Source organism: Tenrec ecaudatus, chromosome 5 (assembly GCF_050624435.1).
Source record: "Tenrec ecaudatus isolate mTenEca1 chromosome 5, mTenEca1.hap1, whole genome shotgun sequence".
Classification (NCBI taxonomy): Eukaryota; Metazoa; Chordata; class Mammalia; order Afrosoricida; family Tenrecidae; genus Tenrec; species Tenrec ecaudatus.
In genome coordinates this window covers 40,378,967-40,402,389 of record NC_134534.1, presented here as the reverse complement: position 1 = coordinate 40,402,389, position 23,423 = coordinate 40,378,967, and the positions used below count along the sequence as shown (strand labels likewise).

Genomic DNA, 23,423 nt, shown 5'->3' with positions numbered 1-23,423 from the left:
ACTCCTACCCCAGGCACGGCACCCACGCGCGTGCCCGGAGCAATTCTGAACTAGAATAATGAGATTCCAGTGGAACAGTAACTTACCCATGGCGACACACATTTGGGATGTCAGCCCCGTCACTCATCTTGCCCTCCAGCCCCACATCTTTTTCTGTTAGCAGAGAGGAGGGAAGGAGTGTGTGCTTTCCTCTTAGGTTTGGGTTTCTGGTGGTGTAGTCCTGTCTTTTACAGAGGCTCTAGGTTTCCTGAGGGCAGGGCGTGTGCCTTTCTTGTCTTTGTTAAAAGGCTTTAAGGGTTCTAACTCACTGCCATAGAGTCAGTACTAACTCATGACGACCCTGTGGGTTTCTGAGACGAACCCAGTGGTTCTCCACCTTCCTAATGCCGAGATTCTCAGGCAGTTCCTCATGTTTTTTTTTTTTTTTCAGACTTGAATTTTTTAAATTTTATGTACAAATCGTTGTTGGCATTGTTTCTTCTTTTGGGTAGCGGTGTTGGATTGTCCATCCAAAGATAACTTAGTCCAGCTTGATGAAGCTGATGTCCTTCTCGTACTGACGGGAAACACTGACGGCACATATTGAGGCCGTATTTCCTGATCAGACCGCAAGAACGGGAACCCTGGCCGAATTTTCACGGGTGGCTCCAGTAGAACTGCTGGTGACCCATCTTGTTTCCAGGCTCTCTCCAAGGCAAAAGGAAAGGCGGCAGTTCCTCATGTTGTGGTGAACCCCCCCAACCATAAAATTATTACTTCATAACTCATTTGACTCCTGTTATGATTCATAATATAAATATCTGAAATTGTTACAGATTTTTTATTGTTACAAATCGGACATAATTAAACATAAAACCTTGTGAGTAATCACAAGACAGTATGTAATTATATATTGTGAAATATGTATTTTCCGATGGTCTTAGGCGACCCCTGTGAAAGGGTCATTCGACACACACACACACCCCACATCACCCCCACCACCCCAAAAGGGGTTGCAACCCACAGGTTGAGAACTGCTGCTGTAACTTTATGGGAATAGAAAGCATCTTTCCTCCCAGAAGCGGCTGGTGGTTTCAAACTACTACTGGTCCTGAGGTTAACAGCCCAACATGTAACTACCAAGCCACCAGGGCTCCTTTTTTCTAGTAGTGTTCCTAGTGTGTGCACGTGTATAAAGGGCATGGAGACAGGTCTGGCTTCCTGTTTCCCATAGGAGGGGAGTAGAATCACTAGCAGCAGTGACTTGGCCATTCCTGTCAGATAATCCTCTGCCCTCCTCTCCTTTACCAACTGACACCACTTGTGTCCCAGCCTCCACGCTCCCAAGGCACTCACTTCTGTGCTTGGTTCAATAATTCATTGCAGTGACTCCACAGAACTCAACAGATAATACGTACAATTAGGGGGTTTTGTAGGGAAGTCAACAAGTTATTTAGTAGATACTCAGGGTGCAGTTCTTCTGGTCAGAAACGTTATCTGCAAGCACATCTCTGTGAACTCCTACTGCAGCTTCTTGGCCTCAGTCCCGAGGCACTTATCCCTGACTTCCTTAACCTGGTGTGTTCGCAAACCTCGCTCTCCAGACGAGGTGCCTGAGGCAACCCACTCTGCCAGAGGGCCCCTCTGTTCCGTGCCTGCTGTCATTCCCCCACCCCCAAGGGGTCAGTGCCATGACCTCTGGGTCCAAAGATGTATTTTGCTTTTTCCTTCTCTTTCTTGATGGTCCAGAGATGCCTTGTTAATGTCTGAGTACCTTACTGCACTCTGTAGCTAATTGGGACTGCTACTCTGCGAATGTATCTACTTATTCAGCATTTTGTTAACTTCCCAGAGTTTGTCTGGACCTAATGGATACAACTTTTTCTTGGCTTTTTGTCCATCAAGATTTGACTTCATTTTGAACTTGCCTCTTATGAAAAATAACCCACGTCCTCCAGTTTGGGACTAGAGGGTAATGGACTGGCATGGCTCAGGAAAGGAAATGATATCGAAAGAGGTGTTTCTTGGAAAAGTATACTCTCACATAGTACTTAATTCCATTCTAATGAGAAACCCATAAGACAACTAACTACTCATCTTCCTTACATTTTGCAAATGATGAAATCAGAAGGTAAAAAAAGGAAAACTTTAAAGCTACAGTGAATCCCAATTGAATTTGAGCTTATTTTCAGATCGTTTCTGCATGATTTTCTTTTAACAGATCTTATTTTTAGGGCAGTTAGGTTTATAGAAAAATTGCATCATTCCTCTAGAACAGTGGTTCTTAACCTTCCTGATGCCGCGACCCTTTCATACAGTTCCTCGTGTGTGGTGACACCCCAACCCCCCAGACATAAAATTTTTTTGTTGCTACTTCCTAACTGCCATTTTGCTACTGGTGCGGGCAGCTCCTATGTAAGGGTCATTCGACCCCCAGGTTGAGAACCACCGCTCTAGAAAATTCAGTTGATGAACTGATATAGCTATGTTGCTATTAACTCTAGTCCATGGTTCCTGTAGGGGTCACGCAAGGGATTGGCCAGTTCTTTGGGTTTGGAGAAATGTTTGATGGCATACATTTGTCACATACTTATACACTGCCCTAAAAGTATCTGGTCTTGTGCGCCATCTCTTCCCCTCTCTCCTCTCTTCTCTGGAGCCTCTGGAAACCACTTACTCTCAAGTTGAGGAAGTTCCCTTCTATCTCCATTTTATTATGAAGATTTTTATTATGAATGGGAATTGGATTTTGTCAAGTGTTTTCCAACATCTATTGATGTGATCATATTCCTTTTTTCTTAATGGATGTCAGAGATGACATTAACTGACGTTTGGATATGGGGGTAATTTTGCATGCTTGGGTAAATCTTTACCTTTGGGTTGTGGTGTTAATTCTTTGTACACGTTGTTGGGTTTGATTTGCTCTTTTCCCTACTGTCCATTTCTGGGTTGAGCAGTAAGATAATGCTGACCTAATAAAAGGTTAGAAGTGTTTCCTCTGCTTCTGTGTTCTAGAAGAGATTGCAGAGAATGGGCACCACTTCTGTACATGTTGCTCTCCCATAAATGAGAATCTGTCGTATAAGTACATGATGGCTACTCAAATGAAGTGGAGGTCTATAATATGTATCTTGTTCTAAACCTTAAGACTGCTTGAGGACAAAATTTTTAAAACTCACCAAGTTGATGCCAACTCCTAGCAACTCCATAGGACTGCCCTCGTGGATTTCCAAGATTGTAACTCTTGACGGGAGTAGAAAGGCTTGTTTTTCTCCCATGGAGTGCTGGTGGTTTCAAACTGTTGACCTGGCACATCACAGCTCAACATGTACCCACTATGGCACCAGGGCTCCTTAGTACTTAAACATTTTCCTATTTTATAGAATTAATCGAAGATTGACTAACTTCAAGAACATTATTTCATTGAAAGGAGCCACTGGTAATGCAGTGGATTAAGCATTGGGCCGCTAACCAAAAGGTTGGTGGTCCCAGCTCAGCAGCAGCTCCCTGGGAGAAAGGTGAGGTTGCCTGCTCTGTACAGTGCGGTTCTGAGGGACAGTTCTTGTGTCCTTTAGGGTGGCTATCAGTTGGAAGCAACTTCATGGTAGTAGTGGGTTTGGTTTTTTAATCAGCTGTTTAGCCCCAATCCCTGCTTCCATTCTCATTATTGTCAACTAGGTTTTTCATTTTTGGCTTGCCACCCCCACCCCACGGCCCAATTAAAAACAAAACACATAAAGAACATGTACTCTGGCCATCTGCTCACTATTCATTTTGTATCTCTAGCACTATTGTAACTCTAGACTCACGTATATATTAGGTGAAAGAATGAAAATTTAAATCCAGGATTATATCTGCCCAGACTAAATGGGCATATACTGCTGAGCAATGGATCCTAACCCTCTCACTCTCTCTTTCTTTCTGGTGAGGGTGGGTGGGAGGGGAACAGGGCAGGTCCCTGGTTCGGGGGATAACTAATAACTATAAAACCCAGACCAAAAAATCAATGAGTGCCAAGTGTAGATTTTAACCCTAAGTTAAAAATGGGAGGGGAGCTGCTCTTAAAAGGACCTTTCCCATCAACTCTGCATTCCAACGAGGCGATGGAACTGCTCCATAAATGAAGTCCACTGGTACTTCAAGGTTCATTGTGTGACATATAAGATTGAGAATTTTGCCACAGGATTGATTCCCTAATAAACAATGGGTAGTCAGGTTAATTTTCCAATATATATCATAGGCCACTTTGTGAAAACCTTTTATTTTTACTAAATTCCTATAAACATGCATTTGAGACTTAATGTGAACATTAAAAAAGCTAGTGTAATTGTGGTACTTGAAGTGTTTTCTCTTTCAATTGGCCCCAAAATGAGCTGGCATTAAGTAAAGAGGTACATAATTGCGTCAGTCCATAATTGTTTGTGCGGAGAACTGAGGTAAATGAGTGGGAAGCCTTGCTTGTGATGACTTCCTTGAGGCTTGCACATGTCAAATATGTATTAGGAAGCTGATTTTATTAAGCTGCATTTGTAATTGGAGTTCAGCAAAATATTTACATATATCTGCCTACCTGTGCGCACAAAGAGAAAAAGTGCTGACCCAAAAGGGCAGCGGTAATGCTGCAGGGCAGAGTCAGGGGTGAGGAGACCTGGCTGGAGTGTAGCAGTTCTGGGGTTACTATTACCATTACTATTAGCAAGTGACTTGGCATCCAACAGTTTAGAATGTAGATTAATTAGGAATATGATCAGCTAAAGAACAGCTTTTGCTTTGACTTTTTTTGCCCCACACCTCTTAGGAAAGTAAGCACATTTGGGCTTAAAATGTCATTGGTCTCTTTTGGTCCCCATTGCATGTCTTTGTTAATTTTTAACAAATGCAGAGAAAGTCACTTATAGGAGTCTTGAGCATTGAGATTGTTGAGTGCATATCTGCTTTGTTGATTCAGCAGCCTTTTTTCCTCTGTTGTTGATGGTTTGTTTTGGAAGCCCTGGGTGCCTTGAGAAGTGCTAGGCTGCAGAAGGAGAACACAGATACCAGGCCCCTCTTCATCAGATAAATTTCTGATGAGGTTCAGAATTATTTACTGAATAAAACAGCACATGGGTCATTTTAATTAAAAGCCAAATTTTGAAGCCATCGACTTAATTCCATTCTATTCATGAACACCCCTAAATGCTATCTATTTTAGGAATGTTACAAGAAGTTTAGGTTATATTTAATCCCAGGACAGTATTATATTATGGAATTACTGGGGACATTAGAGATTATCTAATACAAGGCTCAATAAACTATGATCCATGGGCTAAACCTGACCCTACCTCTGTGTTTGTAAATGAAGTTTTATTGGAACATAGCCATGCTGTCTGTCCTCTGTCATCAGTGACTGTTTTTGGGCTACAATGGTAGAATTGTACAGTTGTATAACAGAGACTAAATGTGGTCTGTAAAGGCTAAAATATTTATGTGGTATTTTACAGAAAACGTTTGCCAAGCTTTGAGTAGATAAAATCTCTTGTTTTATTGGTGTAGAAATAAGGCTCAAAGATAGAGAGTAAAACATTCTGCAGTTAGAGGGCTGTAGCTGGTAGAAAGCAAATACAGGTTACTTTCATTTTCCAGTCTCCATTGTAATATATTGTTGGAGGGACTTGATCAGAGAATAATACAGTTATGATAACAGAATTTTGCTTATGCATTCACTATATTATTACACTACAAAACACCTCTTGGAAGGGGCCCAGTAGTCCCAACAGATTCTAGGTAACATTACTACACAAAACCTTTTAAGTTTGGGTCAAGGGGTAGAATTTGATTGTAAAAGTCTGCTGCATTCTGCCAAGCTGTTTTATAACATGGTACTTTTTTGTTGTTGCATGGACAGCCAAATGGACGACCTGTGGAGGTGACTGAGAATGAAGTTGTTCGGCCACCCCGAAATGTCTCAGCCAAGCAACCAGTAGAGGCAGACAAGAAAAATGAAAAGGTAAGGGAGGCACGTGTGAAACACCAGGATCCTTAATAATGAGCTGCTTATTATGCAAATGATGTTTTTCTGTTCCATACAATCTTAAGGCTACCTCCATGTAAAGAAGAGTGTGACAATGGGAATTTAGTGTAGTTGATAGAGTTTAAATTTACTTTAATGGGAAGCATTTATCATGGAGTATTTTAAAGTTAGTCTGACATTTTAAATATTCATTGTGCAAACAAGATTCGATCATTGTTTGGACGCCTTTTGAATAAGATTCCAGAAATATAATATATCTTACTAGAAAGCAGAATTGTGTTGCCTTTGTTAATAGCACTCCTGTCACAGAAAAGCTTAGCAGAATTGCTTAGTGGGTTTGTGTTGTGAGGGAGACATAATTATCTACTTATTAGTGAACAGTTTTTACCTTTATTTAGCAAAAGAGAATTCTAGTCTGGGGTCATTTAAAAAGTTTATATATACACTGAAGTTTTCTAGATATAACCGATCAATGGTACATTCTTTTAATTTTCCAGTTGCCATAGTTAGAATGAAGCCATTTTTACTCAGTCTGGTTTAGAAGTTGTCAGAATACATGAGAAACTCAGGTTTCTCCAGCTGTAGGAGAGAGACTTCTCTTTAAAGTCACTTTCAGGCATGGAATTCCTACCTCCACGCCAATTTGAACCCTTAGCCTAATCCTTTTTGGGAGGAGTAGGGCCTGCGCCTAGCTACGGTAAGTAGTTTATAAGGAAGGGCCAGCTTCAGCCCCAGAAACAGTCATGTGAAATGGTTGCTGCAGTCAGTTACTTGATGGTTGCGGTTTCAGGACGTCTTGGAAGGAATTGATGATAGCCATTCACCCTCCATGGCCTGGTGAAACCAGTCGGGGGCCAAGGCAGTGGCAGATAGGAGATCTTGAAATAAAAGACATTTGTGGGTGGGAATGGGGGCAAAATGTATGCTTGACTTTGCCTTAAAAAAAAAATTTACCACCATCACATTGATTAGTAAATACATGAATTGATAAAAACCAATAAATGCATCTCTTAGGGATTGTGAGTTTTTAGGGTAAGTAGTTTGCTTGCTTCTTAACCATTTCTCCTTCCTAGCCTTTCCTTATTCTTAGGCTGTCCCTCTTGGTGATAGTTTTATACTTTGACATTCATCCCTAAATTATTCAGGTTTGTAGTTAGAATAATTAATGACCTATCACAAATCTCTTATTGATTAATTACATATGTTGTTTAAGGGTACCTGGATATAAACCAGTCTAATGTGAATTTTTTTCCATAGAAATGATACTTGGACTAGTTGTAATGTGGCAGGCACTATGCAAAATAGGGTGTGTATATTTCTAGGAGTATACTTACATAGATTTAGTAGGGACAACTGACTGAATCCAGTGACATAGTGGTTCAAGTGCTAGACTCCTAAATGAATGTTTGATGGTTTCAATCCACTAGCCACTCTGGGAGAACGACGTGGCATTCTGCTTGCTCTGGTAAACATTGCCGCTTTGGAAGCCCTGTGAGCTAACCCACTCCTCTAAGGTCACTGTGAGCCAGAATCAATTTGAAGGCAGTTTCATTTCAGGTGTTATGTTTTGTGTTGGTATATGTTATGTATACTTTTAAGAATTTAATAAAATATCTGTAGATAACCTATCTAAAAATGATAAATCTGAGGCTTAAGTTACCTGAGTACTATGGAAGTGTACTGTCAATTCTGATCAAATCCATCAAAGTCTGTGCTATTGACTATACTATATTATTTCTGACTCTCCTAAAAACCCTGGCAGGCAAATACCAGCAATCCCATTTTACAGATAATGCCCCTGAATCTTAGAGAGATTTCATGGTATGACTCGCATCATACGGTTTCTGAACTAGGATTTGAACCCAGCTATTTCATCTCCATACACTTTGCTCTGTTCCTTGACGTGTGGCTTCCTTTCAGTGGTCAACTTGTTGTCTCAGTACAAAGCTTCTACCTCTCATTTGTTGCCCTGCTTGATGTTTTGTGGGGTTTGTTTTATACATACACATATATACATGCATACACTCTGGGCGCTGATAAATGCCACCATTCATGGCTGATGTTATTTTTGCTATTCTGCATCTTGGATTTATGCTTTTTGGTCCAGTCCAAAAAACTAATTTCTTCTCATTTAGTATGCTCTTGCACTGTGTCTGTGCATTTGTGTTCTAAATATAGCATCTCTTAGATTAATTTACATCTGCATCTCAGTATATGTTAGCATATCGTTTGTTTTCATCTCCAAGCCACATCTTTAAACACTTGAAAAGCATGATTTTTCTGCTTATGGAGTAATCACACATGAAGCTAAAACACTGGTTCCCTGCCTCGGTGCTTGAGTAAGCCACATTGATAGAAAGGATACACGAGGACTTCCAAAAGTTCACGGGAAAAATTCCATTACCTTTAAATTCATTTTCCCACCATCTTTTTTAAGCCACCCCACTCTCATCTATGCCCAAAACGGTATCTCTCAGACCTTACATTACCATTGTTGTCTAAAGCTTTGAGGGGGCGTGCAGGCAAGTGCCTGGTTGTTACTCTTCTGTGGGCAGTGCACTCGGGGCCAGTAGCCAGACTGAATGCAGGGTGTGCTCCTGTGCTGAAGGGAGGGGAGAGAAAGGCACAGTGTGCTTGCCCTCCTGGAGATGAATCCACGGAAGGAAAGAGAAGCATGAGGGACGATACCTGATAGCATAAACTATTAACTGCCAGTGGAGAAAGATGATCCTGCGTGGGGAGTCAGAAAAAATGGATCTAACTGGAATATTATCTGTGGGCTTGGTATTTCAGTGAGAGAAACCTGAAAGAAGCAGTTGAACATGATCCCAGCTTTGAGGGAGTGCTCTAGACCAGTCTGACTAGTTAGCATCAGGTCTGGTTACCATAAAAACTTAGCATGTGTTAAGCTGGAAGCAGAATTCTTAGTGGATCCATTTTGCTTCTGTGCTAGTAGGGGGTTGAATTAAGGTAGTCGTTTAAATATTGTTAATAAGAAAAAATGACTAAAATGTGGCCACGGTTACGATGGGCTAGGCTGAAGGCAGTGCTGTGCCGGTGTAGTCGACTGTTTCAGTAGTTAGAAGGGAGTGGCTGTTGGCTGCTACCGAAGAATCCTAGTAACTCAGTGTTTTTATGGTGCTTTGCAGGGTACAAAATAGTTTAGCTAAGATCCTGAATAACATTGCTTGTCTGGAATGATAAAGTTGGAAGCTGAACTGTCTTTATCTTATGTCCCCCTCATTTTGCTACTTGAAGAAAAGCGACTGAGGACTACTCTTAGGTGTCTGCAGACATGTTCCCAACAGTAGCCAAAATGACCCTGTCACTTTAAGGAAAACAACCGATAGCATTGGTTGCACATGAAATTTGTTAACTTTTGGAAGAATTGCGTATAACTCAGTGAATCCCTATTTTCTGAGTTTCTGAATGATCGATGTTTGCAAAAGCATGTAAGATTGAAAGGTCAGTCCGTGGTATAAGATGACCAGTGGGATGAAAAGTGATGCTGGGTTTTTCTGTGTACTTTATGAAACGCCCTTGTATTTCTCAGAAATCAACAATGGCAAACCAGGGGTTAGCAGGCTATGGCACGACACGCAAACTGAATTTGGTTTTCTTCCCGACTTTGTAGAAAGTAAAGTTCACTAGAATTTTGTCTCTGACAGTGTATCTAGAGCAGAAGAATTGGGTCATGGCAAGGGAAAACTCCTGGGTCTCTTTGGTTGGTCCCTGTTTTAAACTCTGGATTTATCAGGATGTTTCATTACCCAGAGTACTTTGATAATGCATAGTCTTGATGGTTTGGGCCTATGACCTCGAGTAGCTTTTCGATTTCTTATATTTTGAGGTCACCTTTAAGCTAAACAAGTTTTCTATGAATGGGAATTAAGTCTTGCTAGGAAAACCTCATTTCCACCCCAGACTTCTGTTTAAACTTCTGACAAGTAGTAAAACCAAGACCAGAACCCAATGTCTTTACCCAGGAGGTGCAAGGGGGGATTGAAACATGGTGAGATGATGGAGCTGGTTTTAAGGAGGCTAAGACTGACTAAGAATGGAATCGCGTGGTGGAATTCATGGGCTAGTGGATAAATGTAAAAGTCATGTGAGGAAAGGACTTCTTAGGAAAGGTTTCCTGTGAGTGTTTGAGACTGTGAGTCAATAGCTGTGCCGCCGCCGACTGTGCAGTGTACCAAGCCTGAGGAGTTACCACCAGACATTTAAATAATTCAGTGGCTGGGATCATGGATCAAGTATGCTAATAGGATAGCTCGAAGTTTATTGGACTGAGGGAGAGCTGGCAACCTAGTTTTGGATTCTTAGAATCTTGCTTAGTTCTTACTTACCTAGATTCTTTAGTTTTAGATTCTTAATAGACATAATATGGATTGAACACCTTTTGTGTGCAAGATATTATTTTAGGCACTAAGAATCCAACAGCTGATAAGAGCCCCTACTCTCATGAAGTGTGATGAGAGAACCAACTTTAAAAAAAAAGCTGCGTTCTGTAAGGTGATGCTAGGTGCTGAGGAAGAAATGAATTAAGCAGGGGGTGGGGAATAGAGGTAAAGTATAGTCGTGGGACACACTGGCCCTGCAACATTTTCCCTCTTTCTTTCACCCAGGAGACTGTATCCGAGTTGTAGCAGTGGACTCCTGTTGGTCCAGCTTAAGCGGGGAGTGTGACAGCACCGAGTGCCCCACCCTATGGCAGTAGCCACCCAAGGGTATCAGTCCTCACAGACCCCCTTCACCTAATCCACTATTTGAAACCTGCATGGAAAGAAACTTTGTGGAAGCAGGCTGACACAGCTTTACACCTTTCTCCCTTGTGTGGAGTGGACTAGTGGGTTTGAACTACCAGTCTTTTGGCTTAGCAGCCCTAGCACTTTAACCACGGCATCAATTTTTAGTGTCAAACTATACCCCTCAAAAGGAAGAAATCAGCTGCAAATTTTTCTACTTTAAAAAGATCATTGTGCAGCATTCAGAATTAATTTCAGCCTGGCATTGTGTTTCAAAATTAAACATTGAGAGCTGCCGGTCTAGAGAAAAGCACCCCTTGGCCCATGTGTTCCTTAACCATGCCCATTTTGCTTCTGTGTTTGAGAAGTGTAAGTAGTGCCAACTGTAGAGCACTGTGAAGTCGGAACTTGTCGGGGATAGTAACGTAGGATAGCCACCACAAGTGACAGTGAACGTGACTGCTCCTGGTGAGAATTCTGATTCAACAAAAGCATGGAGAGCCTAGCCGTAAGGTCACAGAGACAGCACCGTGTGTGCAATGCATTATCCTGCGACAAAACAGTGCTCGAGAAACGACCAACTTTTAAGGGAACCACACGCAGTTTTCTTTCCCCCAAGAAGTAGTGTTCTAAATGGATTGATCTTTCTTATAATGCCAAATGGTTATCTTCTTAGACACTTGGGGTAGGGGGAAATGAATACATTATCTGTCCATTTAAAGGACTGTTTAGCAAGGAGTTTGAAACTAATGGGTTTTTTAAAAAGAAATTCATGGCAATGAAGAGACCATTCTGAGTAAAAATGCATCCTTATTATTAAAGTGATTTGTATGTTACTCATAAATAGGACAGCAGTTTCCAAACAAAAAAAACTGTGTGCTGGTTAGAAGACCAGTGTCCGGAGCACTATTTTGGGATCTAATTCCAGCTCCCACACTTCCTAGACTTGTGATCTTGGGGTTAGACAATCAAGTTGCCTCGCTTTTCTTATGTGTAAAGTGCAGACAGTCAGCCTATTTTGAGTGTTAAGTGAGTTACCTAGAGCAGTGTAGTAGTTGTGCAACCGATTTAAGTCTGGAAAGACTTTCAGTACATTCTTTAGTCTTTGTTGACTTTACAGACAAAACAGCATACAAAAACTTCTGCTTTAATTGCAGAAATGTGATTGATGCTGAGGAAGATTAAATTTTATTCATTGAATTTCTATAAAAACCTTTGCAGAATTGGAGGATGACATTGAAAAATTAGTCATGATTTAATAAGACTTTCTCATCATTAATAGGATAAAATTTTCTTTATTAACATGTCTCTTTCAGGGTTATCTTCCTGATCCAAATTTTCTTTTGAACCAGTCCAACCAAATATATGCTCCCATCTCAAATTTGGGGGAATAAAAAAGTTCTTTCACTTGCCAATAGGAAATGGCAGAATTTTAATTTATCCAACAAAATTGGTATGTGATAAGTTTTTACAATCCTGAATGCAACGTACTTCTTAGTCCCATATTAAAATTACCCCCAAAGACCAGGACTGTCCAGTGTGGTATCCACTGCTGCAGTGGTCAGGGACCACTTGAAATGTGAATTGTCTGAAGTATATTACCTAATTATGAAGGCTTCATTTGCATTCTATTTTTATACCATCTCTTAATAACTTTTTATGTTGCTTACATGGGGAGAAAATGTAACATTGAACAACACACATCTTAGTACCTCAGAGGTTAGACTTGTTTCTGAGTATATTTGGCAGCACCGATTTTCCCCAATAGCACTAGTTTTTGAGATAGAGAGCATGCCATATACCACTGCTTACTCATAAAAAGATGAGGATAGTTTAATGTGTAGTGGTAGCTAGCCTGAGATCGAGGAAGTGCACTCCACTCTAGCTTTATTTAAAGTTGTTTGTGTTGTATTAAATATTTAAGTCAAGTTATACTTCACATGGTCCTTTGAGCCAAAGACATTTGAACAGTGTAAACTACTTGAGCTTGAAGTTTTCCCTAAGGATCATTCCACCTTTAAGGACTGAAGAACATTCCGTCCCAATTTGTTATCTTTATAGGGAGCCAGAGATAAGAGCCACTGTGCAACATCTAAGGAGCCCTGGTGGCGCGTATAGTGGGTCTCATGTTTGCTGGCCACAAGGTCAGCCATTCAGGCCCCTCTGCAAGAGAAGAGGAGTCTTTCTGTGCTCATGAAGATTTACAACCTCTAACTCAGACACCAGAAGTTCCGCTCTGTCTTACAGGGTCGCTATGAGTCTTCATCGACCTACTGGTAATGAGTCTGGTACAGTAAATTCAAATAAAATAGTACAAACTCATGTATTAAAATTAAAATGCTCCAATCTTGTACTTCACCTGTGCATAGAACTCTTCAAAGAAAGGTTAGAATATTTCTTATAAAGAAGCTTGGAGTCAACCTCACCTCTGAAACATTTAACATGAATTATTGTATTAAAATGTGTTCTGAAATGTTTATTGCATAACTTGAAGAGAGAAAAATTAGATCTTCAAAACATCTGTGAAAATTATTATGAAGTCTTAAATTTTGGGCACTCTGAATTGTCCACACACCTTCCAAAGGTGTGCTTGTCTTCCACTCTTCTCAAGCTGTGTCTGACTTTGTAGTGTCCAACATGTTGCCTGAATATATTGCATAATCTCTCATACCAAAGAGAAACACACCCTACCATCTACTGGATTGTAACTCATAGTGACGCACGCTAGAGGACAGAAAAGAACTACCCTTTTTAAAGTCTTCAGAGTGCCGTGATTGCGATTGGCAGCTTAATGTATAAGCCACCAGGCATCCATATACAGCTTCCCTCGGAAGGCCCTTCATACTCAATTAATTTTCAAATATTTCTTAGAACTTTTTTTGTCTTATCCTGTAATTTGTGGGTCTGATTTCTTATATTTAAAGTTAGGGTGATAAATTCATAAATGCATATAACTCAATAGTTGAAAATAGAGTCACGCCGCCATCTCTACTAAAGTAAACTGATGAGGTCTATCCAGGGCAGTCTTCTGAATCAGCACTCCAAACATTATTCCAGGACAGACCTAAACACTAAGACGCCATGTTGCTGGGCTGTGTGATCCATTGTGATGAACTTGTGGTGAAGTATGTTGTTAAAGTTAATGCCACCCATTTTTTAAATTGTGTGTTTCTGTTAGAAAAGTTTAATTTTCAGTGTGTTGCATTATATTTCTATGAGACAGCACTGCTCTAGACTTGGGGTTGGTAAGTTATGGCCAAATCAACCTCAAGTTCACCCAGACATCTGCATTTTAAAGTGTGTTTTATTGGAACCTTCACACCCTTCATTTACATATTACTGTTCCTTAGAGCCACAGCAGTTGAGTGGTTGCAACAGAGACACAAAACAAAACAAAAACGCCCTTAACCGCCATTATAGCAATTCCGATTCAGTGACCTGTTGGGCCAGAGTACAGTGGCCCCTGTGGATTTCTAAGCCCTGATCCACATGGTTGGCAGTTCGAAACCATCAGCAACTCTATGGGAGAAAGACCGAGTTTTCTACTCCCATAAACAATACAGCCTCAGAACCCCCAGGGGGTCCCTATGAGTCATCATTAACCCAATGGCAGTGAGTTTTCAAATAGAAAGCTTAGTCTTTCTCCCACTGCTGACCCACCAACCCTAAAGTATATACTGTCTTGTTTTTTACAGAAATAATGTGGTCCCTGTACTAAAGTGTAAACAAGAGATCGCCCGTGTGTAACTTTACTGAACGTGGTGGAGACAGAGAATAAATTGATTGGCAGTGAGGAAGAGGAAAGAGGGTGGTGTTTAATTTTGGCATTATGCCAATGCTCTGGAGTTAGATAATGATCATATGTATACAGCTTTGAACATATTGAAAGCCACTAAACTCCATCTTCTCAATGGGTATATGTTTCAGTATGTCTCTTAAGTTTAGATATGCACCTACTTTGGTAGGTGGTATACAGTGTTTTATTAAACATGATAAATTCCAAACCCAATTTGTTTTTTATGTCTGCTCCCATTGTCATAAACCATTTTTAATGACTTTTAAAAGGTCATGCTATGTGAAAATATTCGAAAGTTTTGTTATTGAAAGGAAAGATATGTAGCTGTCATTTATTGCTTACCTATAGAAGCCTCCCTACTCCCCTCCCCCCAAAAAAGTTATATTCAAGATATTCTCTTAGTTGTAAACTGAAATTTAAGTTAGTACTGATTTCAACAAATGATTGGAAGAGTGAAAGTTGTTGTCTGTGGAGTGACTTATGACTCTTCGCGACCCACCTGTGCGTTCCGCGCAATGGTTGCTATCTTTGAGTGTTGTGAGAAGGACAAATAGAAAGCATAGATAACACTGTTTTACGAACTTCGATGATTTTCTCGTGGATGCACTTACATAAATGTTGAAAGCTTGGTACGTTTTTTAGTGAGCTATTATTGGAAAGAGAAAAAATGAAATTTATCAGAGGGAGTTGTAACACCAGCCTAAAATGTGTGTGTATTTAATAAAAATAGCGTATTTATTTTTATTGGATTGTTAAATACTACTCCATATAAACCCAGGGTATTTTCACCTTTCTCGGAAACTGCTTCATTGACTCATTTGATACATAATAAGCAAAGGGTGTGCCAACAAGCTGCTTTATGCAAAATTAAAAAAAATCAATACTCGTAACAGCATTTCCTTCCACATAATAGCAATGGCTTTTCGGTTTATTGCTTTGATGACTTCATTTGACTGTGCCTGGTTTATGGTGTCAGTTAAGACAGCATTATGGCGAAGGGCACAAGCGTTGTGCTTGGGTGACCTGGTTTCTAACTTAATACCATCTTGGTTTGTATCATTTACTAACTGTATGTGACCTCATTCTACTTAGGTCTCTTATTTCCTCACCTCTAAAATGGGGGTGGGTAATACCTTCCCTAGTGAATTTTATTTAAGGACTAAATAAGAAATGGAATGTAAATGTACTTAGTACAGAGTAATGACTCAAGTGGTTACTTTCTATCACTGTGATTTCACGTGTGTTAATTTAAAAAAATAAAACAGTAAGTTACTCTAGTTGTCAGTATCATACATTTCATTATGGATTTTACTGACTTCTGCCTTAATCAAAAACCCAATGAAATACTGTTAAGTAACATTCTATTTTACTTTCAGTCAAAGAAAACTAAGAAGAAATCAAAGTCAGATGCTAACGCAGTGCAGAACAGTTCACGCCGTGACGGGAAGGAAGTGGATGAAGGTACTTGAGCAAGGGAAAGGGCTTTAGGAAACATTTTAATTTCTCTACCAACGTGTTTTATAGAAACTGCATTTATTTCACTTTAATTGTATATCTGTAGTTCTTCTTTTTAATTACTACAATCCTTAATGTACAGATCTACTAACACTGTTAGGAAACACTTGCTATCTGACTTGTTTTAAGGATCCAACAGTGCCTTTCCTGAAGTGGGAACCACCTTGAAATTAAAATTGCTCAGTATCTTAAGCAGTTAAGCTTTGTTTCTGAAAACATGGTTTTGGTTTTGCTCCCTTTGTTCTTAACTATACCATTCCCTAGAAGGCACAGGACAAAACTCGTGAGCCATTTTTTGTTATCACCTAATAATGTACCCACTTATTTAGTGATTATACTTAACCTTCTCCTATTCTGCCAAGCAACATAAATACACAAGATGATATTGATAACCTTTTAAGCCATAGGTGACAGGTTGGATGAAATTATTGCCTACATTTTAAAAGTTAGAGTAAAGTAAATTTTTAGGGTAAATTAATATAATCAATGGTGAGTTTTAGTGTAATATATAAATCTACCATATTTTGTGTGCCCCATCCCATTTTCTTCCCAAAGCTACAGCTCTTTCTGTCTCCCCTTACTGAATAACATTTTTTTTCTGGGGCTATGTCAGGAGCCTGGGAAACTAAAATTAGTCACAGAGAGAAACGACAGCAGCGTAAACGTGATAAGGTGCTGACTGATTCTGGTTCATTGGATTCAACTATCCCTGGGATAGAAAATACCATCACAGTTACCACCGAGCAACTTCCAACTGCATCATTTCCTGTTGGTTCCAAGAAGAATAAAGGTATATTAGTGGAACATAAGACTAATACACCAAATCAAATTTCCTTTTAATCAGATGTACAAACTATCTTGACATCAATCTGACGATATTGAACTGCTTATTTCATTGTGCTGATATACCCTTCTTCATGAGAGTATTGTGAACCATGTACGGTTTATCCTGGTACCAGCAATGTTACATGTTGCTTAATGAAGGGCCTATTAAACTAAAATTTGCCTTTTGCCTTGAGTCACATGAGAAAATGATGTTGGCACTTCTTGTGTGTATTGCTTTGCCGCGACTCTGTTGCATCCGCATTTTTTACAGTGGAAAAGATAGTGTGGAATTGCCACCATTGTGCATGTTGGGTGCTTTCCTTCCAAGATGAGACGAGCATGCTCCGGTCAGTGCTGGTCCTGACTGTATTCTGTATCGCCCCAAGTTTTTGAGTCTCCAGTGTTCGATAAAGCTGGAACTTCAACAATCACAGAGCTCACAGTCTTCCTCCTAAGATTAGAAATGCTCGAACTGTCCAGTAGTGGGGATTTCTTAGTAGCTGTTCTGCACTGCCATCCTGTACATCCTGGACGAGCTCTGTCTGCAGTGGGATGTTGTTCAACTTACTTCCAGGCATCAACTTACCTGCCTTCACGTTTTTATGGATTGCCCTCCAGTTGCCTTCAGACCACTTTCTTAGCCTTTTACTTTTTTGCTTGATGACTTGGTGGAATTTATTGCCATGGTGCAGCAATGACTTCTGCTGAATCATTCCCATTGTTTGGCGATAGCTGTGCGTAGTGTCTGTTGGTGACCCTCCTTCAGTGTCTTGTGCATGCCTCCCCTGCTAGAACAGCCGCCGCCATCATGCTGGCTGGTGCTCTGTTTGATACATTGTGATCATTACGCTTTTGAGTGTTAGAGAACTAGTGTGTGTGTGCGTGTGTGCGTGTGTGTGTGTGCTGTAACGTACATTCTCACTTCTTGCCATATTTCCTTAGTCCTGGTCCCAAATACTGGCAAAGTTCTTTAAGTTTGATGTGTTTGCTTCCAGGATTGTTGAAAAGGCAGCTGGTCTTGTTGAGAGGTGGCAAAGTTGAATCCAATTACAGAGCACAAGTCCCTGGTTCCGATTTTAAAGGGTCTTGCTAACAGAGCACAGCCAAATCTGTGTACACTGAGGCAGCGTGGCCCTGTGTTGGCGGCTTAGTTGATTGAGAGTCTGACCCAGAAGTCAGTTCCTTAACTTCCTTATGAAGTATCTTTTGGGTAAGCTGGCTCTTTCCCCATGTAATCTTTGCAGGAGCAAGTTGGTCTAGATTGTAAGTAAAAATTAATATGTATGCTATTCCTGATTTGATTTTTATATACACAGTGGTCTATTTAATATTAAATGAATTTTATTTCTATTTCAACCAGGTGATTCGCATCTAAATATTCAAGTTAGCAACTTTAAGTCTGGAAAAGGAGATTCTACACTTCAGGGTGAGAGAAATTACATAAAACTTAAATTGAAGGGCCATCAAAATAGAAGCTTTATACATGTCTCTTACCTCAACAAGAGAAAATTAGGGGGGGGGGCTCCCTTCAGCACTAACTAATTAGGAAAGTGTCATAATCACTGCCAAGAGATTCTGGGAAAGTAGTTAAAAAGAAAAGTCACTCCCACTTTTCTAACAGTCTCTGATATTTCTAGGTGTTTGGTTTGTTGGTTTTCTCCCCAGGAATAGTTTGTATGCAATTCTGATTCTTGCTTGCTTTCTTTAAGCCAATAGAGAAGGGTCTTTTTGGATTTGGCCTTAGGTAGGCCTTTGTGAAATACAAGATGTAGCCCTGTATGTTAAGTTGGGGTGAGGGTCTTCCTGGATGCATGCCTTCCTTGCTAACACATCCTACATCATGCTTGACTGGTACCTACAAGCTTTTTAAACGGCCTACGTTTAAGAAATAAGGAAATACTTCACAGTAAATATTCTAAACTTAGGCTGTCCTTGACAAAGATGATATTTTTTATGAGGGGGCTTTTAAAAGGTTTTTGTGTGTTGTTTTGAAAATGGAATTAAAGATACTGGGATTTTCCTACACACTTTTTGAAGTCTCCTCATATTTGCTCATTTATGATAGAGATTGAATTACACGGATTTGTCTACCTGTCCTAAACAGGAGTACGGTGGTGAACTGAGACATGAAACAGCACCTTCTCCTCTTCAGCTGGGCCTTGTCCTGGCTGCACTACAATGTTCTCAGAACCCGAGAACCAAGTACAGTGCCTGGGTTTGCATTGCTGGCAGGCCCAACCCCAGGGGCCTCTCAGTTGCCTCAGGCCAGAGCGAACTGTGCCCTGAACCATTGCCTGGCTCTATCCCATGGGCGTCGGGCACTGAAGTAGTAAAAATAAAACTAAAACAAAATACACATACAAGTGGGCTTCATAAAGTTCTTGGGAAAATGCCATTTTATTTCAATTTCATTTTTCCATGAACTTTTTGAAGCCCCTATATACAAGAAAAAAGCATTTGTTGTGTAGTGTACATATACAGATGCTTGTGTGCGTGTGTATATACACTTACATGCTGAGGTCTGAGTGCCACCCCAGAGATTTTGATTTAAGAAATTCTCAGATGATTTTAATGTACCTCCAAGTTTGAGAATTCCTGTCTTAATCATTCATACAAGGAGACTTCAAAAAGCTTGTGGAAAAATGGAATGAAAAGAAAATGGGATCTTTCCACAACCTTTTAGAAGCCTCATATAATGCAGGAAGATATTTCAGGAAAACCTATGTAACTAAGGAGAAACCTTCCTATTAGGGGGCATGAGTATACCAGAATGTGTGTGTTCCCGTTTGCTCTGTTTTAAGTCATTCTGCTATTGAAAACATAGTGTATACGTGTGTGTATATATTAAGTTCAAACTGCCTGTCAGTTTTTAAGCTATCTAAAAGGGATCCATGGTGATCATGTTCCCTTTTAATTTAGCACTTTTAATTTGCACTTAAAGCTCAAACCAGGACAGTAGGGGGCAAAAATGAGTAATGAATATAAATAAGTAGCCCTAAGAAGTCTCCCCTCACCCATGATTTCATCAGTTTTTAATCTTTGCTACTTCTTTTAAGTTTCTTCAGGACTGAATGAAAACCTCACCGTGAATGGAGGAGGCTGGAATGAGAAGTCTGTGAAACTCTCCTCGCAGATGAGTGCAGGGGAGGAGAAGTGGAACTCTGTCCCACCTGCGTCTGCCAGCAAGAGGAAAACCGAGCCATCTGCTTGGCGTCAAGACAGCGGAGATGCGAACACAAATGGAAAAGACTGGGGAAGGAGTTGGAGTGACCGTTCAATATTTTCTAGCATTGGTAAGAACTGTTCATAAATTTCAAGTTCGCCTGAAATTGCTTGTTTGGTAGATTGTTATTTTTTCCAGCGTGCGGGGGTGGGGGGAGATCTGCGAATAAGAAAATTAGTAATGCCATTTAAAAATGCTCCTAAATAACTCAGATTCTTCAATTGAAACAGTAGGAATAAAGTGAAAGTGAACAATGGAAACAAAGTAGGTACAAATGTTGGGACTCTTTACAGAGTACCCTCATATGTACTAAGTATAGTGTGTGAGCAGGCTTCCTGGTTGATTTACAGCCGGCTTTCATGAGCTGCATAGCATTGTGAATTGAAGGCTATAGCATATATTTGTGTAATATTTTGCAGTCTACCAAACCTGTTTACATTTCATGCCCCCTACCCAACCCCACCCCTGCCTGGGATTTAAAAGATAAAGACGAGCAATTGAAAGTCTTTGTTGAGGGTCTTCAACTTAAAAGCAAGTTGTGTGTGGTGTGTGTGTATGTGTATGTGTGTGTGTGCGCGCGCACATGTATGTGCTTGCCCAAGTGTGCCAGTTATAGAAAAGTAATCTGTTCAATGTGAGAAACTGCACAAAGAGAAGAGGAAAACTACTGTTCTCACACCACCTGCAGATAACTTAGTTTTATATTTCTGTATGGATTTGTTTTCTCCCAGCAAAAGGTGTTTTTTTTCCCTTTGACACAATTAGATGTGTTTTTATGTTCCTTTTTCCTCTTAACATTATAGATAAGACTTTTCCTTACTCCTAGTAGAATTTTTTTTTTTTTTTTTGCCAGAGAGATGTTTATTGCTCATCAAGGCTTATAACTACTTCAGGGGGCTTGATTATGTGTAGCCACACGTCACAGCCCTAGTAGATGTTTTTATTTAATGACCTATAATATAATGTGTAAGCGTAGCCTAATTTACTTAATCATTCATGTTATTGGAGAAATCACTTTTCTTTTTAAATATGCTACAATAAATACCTTTATTTGGGGGTTTATTGCTTTAAGGGTGATATTGCTGGGTTAAAGGAAATAATGAATGTTTGCAATACTCTTACTACATCTTACCCAAGCATTTTCCAAGAATGCTCCTCATGTGTACTCTAGCATCAGTATGACTGTCCGTTTTATCATAGGCTTTTCAGGGTTTGAGTATTTTTATATTTTAGATCTTCTCTAATCCGATAGAAAAATTACATATCAGTTTGGTTAACAGCACTCACACAAACACAATTTTCCTTGATTCTATTTTGTGTATGAATTGCTCGTGTATTTTGTCCATTTGCCCTGTGGCTCTCCTTGTTTTATCCTTCAAGGTATAATTCCTCATGTATTAAAACACATACTTAGGCTTGTAGGAGATATTTTTTCTTAGTTTATTTCTTTTGGCTTAGAGACAAGAGTTGAATCTAGGAAGTTTTTAGTAGTTAAGTAGATTTTTTTCAAAACTATGCTTCTGGCATTGCTTTTAAGCTTAGAAAGACCCCTGTTTGACTAGTAAATTTTATATATTTTCTGGTACTGCTCTTAGCACCCCCTCCCCCCCAAATGCCTTGCCATGTCCAAAAATTATCAAGAATATAAACATTGGATTGGAAAAAGGAGGTACTCCCTAAATTGCAACCTTATTTTCATCAGAAAAGAATGTCCCTGCTATAAAACATCCTTTACTTTTAATAAAAGAAACTGTTGTAGTCTATGAGATCATGCTGATTACATATAAAAACGGTAGCATTTTCATAACTAATATGTAAATTAGATGGTACTTGCTTAATATTGCTGCTGATAAAATTGAGGCTCAGGTTAACATTTATGCCAGAACAGATGGGGACCTTTGTTGAATTGAAAGAGAATTGTATTAAATTAGATTTGCAGCGGGTCACTGAAAAGAAAGGTGTCTTGGGTTTTGTTTCACTGGGGGACATGCATTTCTTGAGTGTTACTTAAAATACTCATCCTGGTGGAAGAATGCTTCTGAAAAGATGGAAAGGGTACCCTGGGGTAGTGGAGTGAACTTGGGCACTGGTTCAGACCAGGTCTCTTCAATATGGACCCCTAATCTTTTGCTTAATAACTTTTCTGGACCTTGGACTTGTAACCTCAGATTTAAGCTGGGAGGGATACTTACAGTGAATATCAAGTACCAAGTTCAGTGCCTAGCCCAAAGTAGTTGCTCAATTGTGGTAGACAATAAAGTATGTAGGTATGGTGGACATTGACTTGCTCTCATCATGGCTAATCTGTTTTCAGGCAATCAGCAAAGCATTTACCTGTTCTGTAAATAAAGGGCCTAGCCAACAGTAGGCATTCAGTAAATAATAACTATTACTATTAATGGTTCTAGTTTCTAAGGCACATGTCTTACCAGTTTCATTGCAAATTGAAGGTTCCAAGTGACCTTGATCTTGACGTCTGCTTGGTCTAGTGTGGCCAAGGAAGTGAATGCCTCTGAACAGAATCTGCTTTTGCATCTCTCACACTTAACTCTGCTGTTGCTGGTGTGTGAGAATAGTCTTCCCTTTAGTTAACCAAAAACCATGTTCAATTTTAGTGCTTGCTACCTGGAAAAGTAATTACCATCAAGTACCACTGTGCAGCATAAATAGAAGGTACCATATTTTCCCCAAATGTGTGTTTTCCCCCCTTGTGCTAACTACGTTAAAAACACACATCTGTCCACACACACACACGCTACTTTCATAACCAGTCTACGCAAATTTATTTTTACCTGTTATTTCAGTTGACACTAGAAGACATTAAATTATAAAAATAAGCAGACCTGACATTGCAAACCACAAGAGTGGTGGTTCAGCTTCTCTGCAGGAGCCAAATGAGACTCTCTGCGACGGGAAAGATCTACTATTTCAAAATCTCCTCTGTCCTTCAGGGTTGTCCCAACAGCAGTTAAAATATTGTGGTTTTATCCAAGTCCATCTGATCAAGTTTTTAACGTTCGACTATTGAGCTAAAAGAGTAAATTATCAACTTAAAATAATAGAAACAAATACATAGTTTCATTTTTGTAATTTCTGATTCTTTTAGACTACCAAACTTGTTGCATAAATTCTTGACCAAGGCTTATTTATACCTTTATTGCATAATCATTATCAAAAACAGCATTCTTGGACTGTTTTTATCCATGTTTAAGTAGGCAATTTCAATTACTAAAACAACAGGATTTACCTGTAATATGGGAGAAGTAGGGGAATCAGGTCAAGATTCGCTCTGCAAAGTTCATGGGACATGCCAGAACGGTTTACTCC

At 39.8% G+C, this 23,423-nt stretch overlaps 1 protein-coding gene and 1 non-coding gene across 2 annotated transcripts in view; both read left to right on the top strand.

Annotated features, from left to right (window-relative positions):
* MTDH (metadherin) overlaps positions 1 to 23,423 on the top strand; it is a 67,666-nt gene that overhangs the window by 9,563 nt on the left and 34,680 nt on the right. The window contains exons 2-6 of the mRNA XM_075549454.1: positions 5,864 to 5,965; positions 15,910 to 15,994; positions 16,662 to 16,838; positions 18,234 to 18,299; positions 19,930 to 20,166. Coding sequence (XP_075405569.1) covers positions 5,864 to 5,965; positions 15,910 to 15,994; positions 16,662 to 16,838; positions 18,234 to 18,299; positions 19,930 to 20,166 — 667 coding nt within the window. The remainder of the gene's footprint in view (positions 1 to 5,863; positions 5,966 to 15,909; positions 15,995 to 16,661; positions 16,839 to 18,233; positions 18,300 to 19,929; positions 20,167 to 23,423) is intronic.
* LOC142449653 (small nucleolar RNA SNORA42/SNORA80 family) lies at positions 19,083 to 19,214 on the top strand. Its single transcript, XR_012784778.1, has one exon. It is a non-coding gene; the product is annotated as a small nucleolar RNA SNORA42/SNORA80 family (small nucleolar RNA).